This window comes from Olea europaea, chromosome 4 (assembly GCF_002742605.1).
Source record: "Olea europaea var. sylvestris chromosome 4, O_europaea_v1, whole genome shotgun sequence".
Classification (NCBI taxonomy): Eukaryota; Viridiplantae; Streptophyta; class Magnoliopsida; order Lamiales; family Oleaceae; genus Olea; species Olea europaea.
This window is the reverse complement of record NC_036240.1, coordinates 14,957,721-14,965,917: the sequence shown is the minus strand read 5'-3', so window position 1 is coordinate 14,965,917 and position 8,197 is coordinate 14,957,721. Positions and strand designations below refer to the sequence as shown.

Sequence of the window (8,197 nt, the reverse complement as noted above, 5' to 3'; positions counted from 1 at the left end):
ACACCAAACACTAAGGTCTCACTGGGCGTGCCAAATTGTTTCGCGCGGGTAATCGCTAACAATTAAAAAAGGGATCAGACGATTGTGTAAGAAACAAACCTCTTGAAACAAAGTCCCAAAAAGGGGTGTTTTATTGGCGATGATTTACAATTGGAACTAAACAGAATGTCACCAAGGGGCGCAAGCACACGAGTACTGAAAGAAATGTTTAAGTTTTAAACTAAGAAATTGAAATTACATATTCTCTGTTTGAGAGTGTTTGATTCCGAGGTCCTTTTCTCTATGTCTTCTCTTCCTTTTATATTTCCTTGATGATTTTTTCGTGATCAACCGTTTAGAAACTGCTTGATTGCTTTATAATTACCCACTTTCTTTATGGTGGCTAACTTGTCGTGGAACTGCCGTCTCTAACTGCTGCTACTACTCTTTGTTGTTCAACCGTCTTCAACTGAACTCCTTGAATCGTGTAACGTGATAAGGTTACTTAATAACTGCTCCAATAATTGCACTTCTGGATAACCATAACATCTTATGTTTGCTAAAATCTTGGGCGATTCGAAAGTTTGGACGAGAACAGGGTCATAGCTCTGAGCGACTGTAAGGCACTTCATTCGCTCAGCTCTTGGGCGTCTTGCAAGTTTGGGCGATGATGTTACCGTGTTCGTGAGCTTCTACTGCATTCATTAATAACTCTATCTGGGCCTTTATTCTGAATTGCCCAGTTGGACTTCATTCTTTGGGCTATTTGATTTGGGAATTTTTCAATTGGGTTTCATTCCTTGGACTATTCGAGTTAGACTGCACTTTTAGTGTGTCAACAAATAGTTATTGTTCTTGATATTTCATGATGTTCCCGACTTTTTAAAAGTTCATATCAACATTTGGACCCTGTTTATTTTGACACTTCACATTTCATTTGTTTAGAACGAAATTTCTTGTCGGACATAAGAATTCTCTATATTCCATAAAGTTCATGACATTTAGCTCCGTTTGGCCCCCATCTTTTGAAATGAAAGTGGGTGAAATAATATTTTTTGAAAAATGAGTGGTTAAAAAAAGGGAAAAGTTTTTAATTTACGTGTAATATTATTTCATGTTAGATTGTGTGATTGAAAATATGAAAAAAAAAATGAAATAAAATTTAATAGGAGCCAAACGGGTTATTAAAGTGTAGTCCTTTACATTTACCCTTTTATAGGCAGAAGTTAGCATTCAATAATTTCAATGCATGATTGATATGGTGCTTTCTAAGATAAATAGTATAAGTTATGCGTCAAGTTATCATTGTCCAATATAATTTTTTATTATATGAATGATTTTGTCCTCATTGTGAAATTTAAATTTGTTAATGAGTGCATTTTGGTCTAAATGCTAGCAAACTGGACATTGAACAAATTTAGGACATTTTTACAAATGAATGACCATGTAAAAGTAGACTTTTTTCGCAATTTTCTCTCAAACAAATTTTGTTACTGGGCCTGGGAATTTAGGGATTGGTTTTTTTGAAGGGACAAAGCCCAGTCCAATATACAGAAAAATAGGACTAAATGCTAAACCTAACAGCGCCTACTACAAAAGCTCAAAACCTAGCTCACTCTTTTATCACCTCCGCGCGACTCAATTTCCCACCACTAAGTCGGAGATCTCGCTGCCGCGGCGCCACTAGGTTAGCTCTTCCTCTCGCACTCATATTTTTATTTTACAATGGGGGACTTACCTTCAGACGCAGCTTCGCTTTGTTTTTTCTTCGCATACCGCCTTTTGCATTTGCTTAATGTGCACTTTCATTTTACCGCATTATTTTTCTGTATATGCACATTTATTCTGTTTTTTGATGTATTATCCGCTCTCAGAGTTCGATGTGAATGACATCGTTTATTTTCACTTGAACTATGGGAAACTAAAGTACCTGAATCGGAAACTTTTTTAGGGAGCAATTTTTGAGATCTCTCTCTTTTATAGTCATTGAATTTATGGTATTTTGACTATTTTCCGAGTCAGTATTGTTCGAGCTGGAATAGATTATTGAATTAGAAATGGTTCAGCCATTTACTCTAGTTAATACATGCAGCAAGGCTTGGAAATTTATTATCAGATCAAGCTGATTTGTCTGCTGAGTGTTTATGTATTGTCGATTATCTGCTACTATTCATTTTGCTGAAACATTATACGTGTATTGTCATCTGTTCCCATTTCCTCCTATACGTGAATTTTGCTGTAAAAATTGGTAATACTTGTGCAGAAACAATGGCTGTTCCTTTGCTCGACAAGAAGATTATCAAGAAGCGTGTCAAGAAGTTCAAGAGGCATGAGAGTGATCGATATGTCTCCCTGAAGGTACTTTCCTCGTCCACTTTATCAATGTTCTCCTTATCATGTAATGCACTACCTCAAAGTTCGCCAATGCTTGAATATGAAATTCTACATAACTATTATAGATTAGTAGATGTCAAGAACGTGAACCTTTTTTTTTTGCATGATGAGGATGTGAAATTGATTGTTGAGATCATAATTACTGAAAATATCAATGTCAAATTAACTCATTTGGATAATTATAGTCCAGTTTGTATGCGTAATGTTATGAAACTGCTTTACTTCCCAAGGATCAGTTGTCATCTTATGATGATATGCTCATTAGAGAATTATAAATATAAATTATTCTGCATATCCAAGTGCTTATTTGTTTGGAAACACTTTAGTTTCTGCAATACCAGCAGAGTATCGATCCTCTATGAATTCCATTTTATCAATTTACTTACTAGCCGTAATGCCTATCTTTGGCTCAACTGTTGGATAATATTCTTGATATTTGGTTTTGTTATAGTTTTTTAGAGTAGTTGATTTATTGTATATTCATGTGTCCATGTCCATGTTAAAAACATTTATTTTTGTGGCAGACAAACTGGCGTAGGCCCAAGGGTATTGACTCACGTGTCAGGAGAAAGTTTAAAGGATGCACACTGATGCCAAACATCGGTTATGGTTCAGACAAAAAGACTCGCCATTATCTCCCTAATGGATTTAAGAAATTTGTTGTCCACAATGCCAAAGAACTCGAAATTTTGATGATGCACAACAGGTTTATAACTCTTCTTTCTGCCTTGTATGAAATAAAAAATAGTCGAACGATATCTAATCCATTAGTTTATTTATTTTCAGGACATACTGCGCAGAGATAGCACACAATGTGTCTACTAAGAAAAGAAAGGAAATTGTTGAGCGTGCAGCGCAGTTGGATGTTGTCGTGACCAACAAACTTGCTAGGTTGCGTAGCCAAGAGGATGAGTGAGCTTTGCAATAGCAGTTATCTTCAATTACTTCATTAGGTAGCATTAGAAGATTTGACAGGACAGTGATCAGGTTGATTTTGTGTGTATTCAGAAGTTTTTTCCTTTCTTTTTATTATTTTTAAACTTGTGTGGCATGCTACTTTATAAATTTCTGCAATGACAATTTAATTTACCTTCTACATTTTTTTCCTGCATTGCTGTATTTCTCATCGAAGGCATTTTGTTTCTATTTGTGGTCTAAATTTATACAATTGCCCACTCTTCTCTACTCTGCAAAACCTGATCTTGTTTTATTCAAGGTTTTTTTGGTACTTGCTTTTGTTCATGTTCATCCGGTCATTTTGCATTTTTCTGGATTTTGTACCTTATGTGACCTTGTCAAATCCATTTATATTGGAAGACAGATGTTTTGAAGAATCAAAGTTATGATGCATTTTGTCATCCTTTCAGAGGTCTTGTTCACATGTCATAAAGGAAGGTCCATAAGGAGGACAACCACATCTTGAATATCCGATCCAAATGTGTATAAACTGTGACTGAATCCAAATTTACTTAGGTGACGAATTGGGGGGGAAGACCACCATTCCTCAGATAAACATAAATTATCATCTTGCAGAACATAACCAACGAATACTACGGACTTTTTTGCTACTTTCCTTTAGGTTGCCCAGCAAGACTCCCGACGATTAAAGATTTTCTTGCACATTCAAACCAAAAAAAGGGGGGGAAAACACTGTATTTCTCATCGAAGGCATTTTGTTTCTATTTGTGGTCTAAATTTATACAATTGCCCACTCTTCTCTACTCTGCAAAACCTGATCTTGTTTTATTCAAGGTTTTTTTGGTACTTGCTTTTGTTCATGTTCATCCGGTCATTTTGCATTTTTCTGGATTTTGTACCTTATGTGACCTTGTCAAATATCTCTCTTATAGTCTGAAAGCAGGAGTTCCCTGGAAAAATGCTTGATTAGGTTCATATGGCACGAAACTGAATATGATTATGTATGATGTGTTACTTTCATGTGGTCACATAATTCTATACTTATTTACTCTGAGGACCATGAATTGGTTAGAAGTCACGATCTAGTTATACTTGGGATTATGATAGAATTGATGTAATTTTTTCTGGTTTATCCTGTGACTAATCGTGCATTTATATTTATAATGAAACATGTTTGTGTATTGATGGATGAGTGGGGTGTTGGGGAAAAAAGGGACTGTGGTCGGGAAACAGTTGCATTTGCAAGTTGTTGCCTATTGCGGTTTTAATTTATTAGGGCAGTGAACAGTTGTGACTAATTGGCTTCAAAATCTAGGAGCCATGGGCGGTGGAGCAAAGCTAATTTTTTCAAGGATTTTGTAGAAAAAAATCTTAATTTTCTGTTTTCGATTAAAAAATTGAAAGTAGCGTTCCAAGATTAGGTTTGGAAGTTTTGAGAGCATTGAAATCACTTTTTTGAGCATTTTTTAGGTTGGGTTAAGTGAAGATCGGCTGCCTAGAAACTAAATATGAAAACTTTTCGAAAATTGAAATTCTTGATTAATGGAGGAAGAATATCACTCTTTTTGTTCAATAAGAATTATGCTACTTGTAAAAAAATTTGTTACATAAGGATTGTATAAAATAATGTGGAGGGTAAAGATTGGAAGAAAAAGTTGGTTTTATTTTAAGCTGACAAATGATATAGTGATATGTGGCATTATGTAACTCATTGTATAAAGTTTGATAAACATGTAGCAAGATCCTTAATAATAATCATAGGAAATTTTGATAACAGGGATTCCTATTTCTTAATGGTATTTCACAATCAAGACAATTTATTGAATCCCACGAAATTATTTCATCGAAAGAATGAAATTTTAATGGGTGCAATTGAGATTGATGTAGATACACTTATTGAACTACTCTTATTCTTTATTGGCAAGAGAGGTTGCAAACAATATTTTGAAATCATTAGTTGAACAGAAAATTAGAAATCATACTTGTATATGATAAGGAAGGAAGCTTAATCTGAAATGAGATATCATTTTCCTAATTTTTGTTAGGATAGATTGGTACAACTACGATCTAGATTAGTTTTTCTTCAACAAATAAGTGTTTGGGCTACTAAAGTCCTGCTTGTAAAGCCCTTGTTTGGGCTTCATTTTTTCATTCTTTTTTTTTTCAAAATATATTTTTCTCTTTCCTTTTAAAAGCACATTCTACAATAAAATAGAATTACACGTAAATTTAAAATTTTTTATTTTTTTAATCATACGTTCTTCAAAAAATCACCATTCCAAAATATGTTTTACACGGAATTTGATTTTAATGGAGCCAAACGAGAGCAAAGTTCTCGTCTCACTTATTCGAGTTATCGAATATTTCAAGTTTATTGATTCCATGGCCATCACATAGACTCGAGTATAAATAAATAAAAAAAAGCCCCGTTTGGTCCCCATTTTAAAAAATAAAAATGGATGGAATAGTGTTTTTTGAAAAATAAGTGGTTGAAAAGGAAAGAATTTTTTCATTTACGTGTAATATTATTATATGAAAGTTTGTGTGGTTGAAAATGGAGGAGAGAAAAATGAAATGAAATGTAATGGAATGAAATTTAATGGACCAAACGAGGGCTAAACGACACCAAAATTCATCTAAATCAAATAATATTCTTGTGATTTTAATAAGTAATGCTATCCTTTCAACATTCATATATACGGAGTAATAAATATAATTAGTGTTACAATTTTTAACATATCAGAAAATCAAAAATTCGTTATTTTGAATTTGTGCAGGGTGATTAATTCCTTCAACCCACACATCTTTATTCTTATTTTCTGAATTTTTATTTCTCTCTATATTCTCTTCTTCACCGACTTCAAACACGCCTTGGACATAAGACTCCACATCAATTACCTCATTTCCATCCATATCATCAATCGCAGGCCATAACGGAATAAACGGCGGCCGGGGCATCTCCAAAATAAAATCCCAATCAACTGCTTTAAGAAAATCGTGGTTCTTGATTTCGTTAACGGAGATCCTCTTTCGTGGGTCCTTCTCAAGCAATTTTCCGATTAAGTCCCTCAACGGCGTTATTTCTCCGGTGAGATCCGGCGGCTTTGATAAAATCCTGTAAAATGTCTCTTTCCGATTTTCCCCCCGAAACGGCGTCTTACCGTAAAGCATTTCGTACAGCATGACACCTAAGCACCACCAGTCGACTGCGAAATCGTGGCCGTTACCTAATATGATCTCCGGCGCCACGTAATCCTCTGTTCCGACGAATGAATTAGACTTCTCTACCGAATCAGATTCTGTATCTACTGTATCGCCGCCGCTTTCATTCTGATGTACCGAATCGGCCGGCGAAATACCCGAGTCGCGAAACTTTAAGAGGTGGGATATCATCTTTTTCTTCTTTTTCCCGGGCTCCGATTTTGGACTGGATTTTAATTTACTCTCTGAACGGATTTCTGGTGATTTTGCAGAGAGTTTAGTTGATAGATCGAAATCCACTAGCATTAAATGCCCATTTTCTTGTATCATAACATTTTCTGGCTTCAAATCTCTGTAAACAATTCCCAATCCATGAAGATATTCCAATGCCAGCACCAATTCTGCAGCATAAAATCTGAAAACAGAGAGAAAAATTTTCTCAATATATTAAAAAGTCACATTGCAGTATTGTGGATACTGATATGAAGATTGAATTACCTTATAATATCATCGGAGAACATCTTTTCAGTTTGCTTTTTCCTCAACGAATGGAGATCACGACCGGGACAGTAATCGATTGCATATCCAACAATTTTCTCTGTGAGTAAAACTCCCTTAAGTTTGGGTAGAAGTGGATGGTGTAAAGAGCTCAATACTTCTCTTTCGAAACAAATTCTTCTGTATTCATTAGGATTAATATTGCTCGTGACCTTCTTTTTCTCAACCGAAGATCTTAGTATTGCTTTAAGAGCAAGTAATTCTCCCTTCTCTGTTCGTACCAAGAAAACCACGCCTTTCGCTCCACGGCCGAGAGCCGATATTACCTTCAGATTCTGCAGGTCAAGGGAAAGCATTTCACGATCCTCGTGGTGGTGGCCGCCGTCGTGCATGGAGGAGGTAAAGTTTCAGACTTTTAGCCGTATTATCCGGAATATTGGGTAAAGAAATGCTGCCAAGATTTTATGTCCGTGAATCAAAAAAAAGTCACAAGGAACATTAATGAGCGGTGGAGAAATTCAAACTTTTCAGGTGGGTTTTGTTTGGCGTAGTTGATAACACGCTTTATATTTGTTGGTGAAAATGGAGGGTTTTAAGGATATAGTGGGGTGGGTGGGGGTAGGATGTGGGGATTCTACTTTCTTGCTGAGGACGGACTTCGCGAATTCGCGTGATGAAGAGAAAATATGGAGTGGGTCCTAAGGCATGTGCTTAGACAAGAATATTGAATTGGTAAATTATTAATATATTTTATTTAAGTATAATATAATTAATTGGTTCGGTCAAAAAATGTAAATCTCGAGAACCCAAAAGTTTTAACGTGTTATTCTAGATGCCGTTATAAATTGTCACCATCCAACAATCCAAGGAAGCCTCTATGTAGCTTCTCCAAAAATTTTCAACACAAAAAAAAAAAAAAAAAAAAGGGGGAAAATTAAGAAAATTGATTTTTTAACCGTTAGAGAGATAATCAGGTCTCATCTGTGAGTGAAAAAGTCAAAAATGACAACTTGAATAATAAAATAATAGTTAAAAAATTAACTTTTTTGAATGAAAAAATTAGAATCAAACGGGGGCATAGTGGGGGTATGGGTCGCAATTGAAGTTTTAAAAGGAATAGAACTCTTCTTATGTATTGACTATACTTTATTTTTATTTTAGAATTAAGTCGTTCGACTCACCTATCTTTAGACTCGGCTATGCTCAT

The 8,197-nt window shown here is 35.1% G+C and overlaps 2 protein-coding genes across 2 annotated transcripts; one reads left to right on the top strand and one right to left on the bottom strand.

Moving 5' to 3' along the window:
- The first annotated feature begins 1,554 nt into the window (after positions 1 to 1,554).
- Positions 1,555 to 3,480, top strand: LOC111393758 (60S ribosomal protein L32-1-like). The gene is made up of 4 exons (XM_023019449.1): positions 1,555 to 1,666; positions 2,243 to 2,337; positions 2,898 to 3,079; positions 3,160 to 3,480. Exons 2-4 carry the CDS (start codon positions 2,248 to 2,250, stop codon positions 3,287 to 3,289), a joined length of 402 nt encoding a protein of 133 aa, XP_022875217.1. The 5' UTR covers positions 1,555 to 1,666; positions 2,243 to 2,247; the 3' UTR covers positions 3,290 to 3,480.
- Positions 3,481 to 5,928: 2,448 nt separating this feature from the next.
- Positions 5,929 to 7,605, bottom strand: LOC111393757 (serine/threonine-protein kinase OXI1-like). Its single transcript, XM_023019448.1, has 2 exons — positions 6,991 to 7,605; positions 5,929 to 6,907 (listed from the first exon to the last, which is right to left on the bottom strand). The coding sequence occupies exons 1-2, from the start codon at positions 7,380 to 7,382 to the stop codon at positions 6,031 to 6,033; spliced, it is 1,269 nt and encodes a 422-aa protein (XP_022875216.1). The 5' UTR covers positions 7,383 to 7,605; the 3' UTR covers positions 5,929 to 6,030.
- Positions 7,606 to 8,197: the final 592 nt, after the last annotated feature.

Excerpts from the sequence above, each read along its gene's own strand:
- LOC111393758 (XM_023019449.1), top strand. The coding sequence starts at position 2,248 with ATGGCTGTTCCTTTGCTCGACAAGAAGATTATCAAGAAGCGTGTCAAG. Across the intron at positions 2,338-2,897 it reads ATCGATATGTCTCCCTGAAG|ACAAACTGGCGTAGGCCCAA; the intron begins GTACTTTCCTCG and ends TTTTTGTGGCAG. Across the intron at positions 3,080-3,159 it reads ATTTTGATGATGCACAACAG|GACATACTGCGCAGAGATAG; the intron begins GTTTATAACTCT and ends ATTTATTTTCAG.
- LOC111393757 (XM_023019448.1), bottom strand. The coding sequence starts at position 7,382 with ATGCACGACGGCGGCCACCACCACGAGGATCGTGAAATGCTTTCCCTT. Across the intron at positions 6,908-6,990 it reads TTCTCCGATGATATTATAAG|ATTTTATGCTGCAGAATTGG; the intron begins GTAATTCAATCT and ends CTCTGTTTTCAG.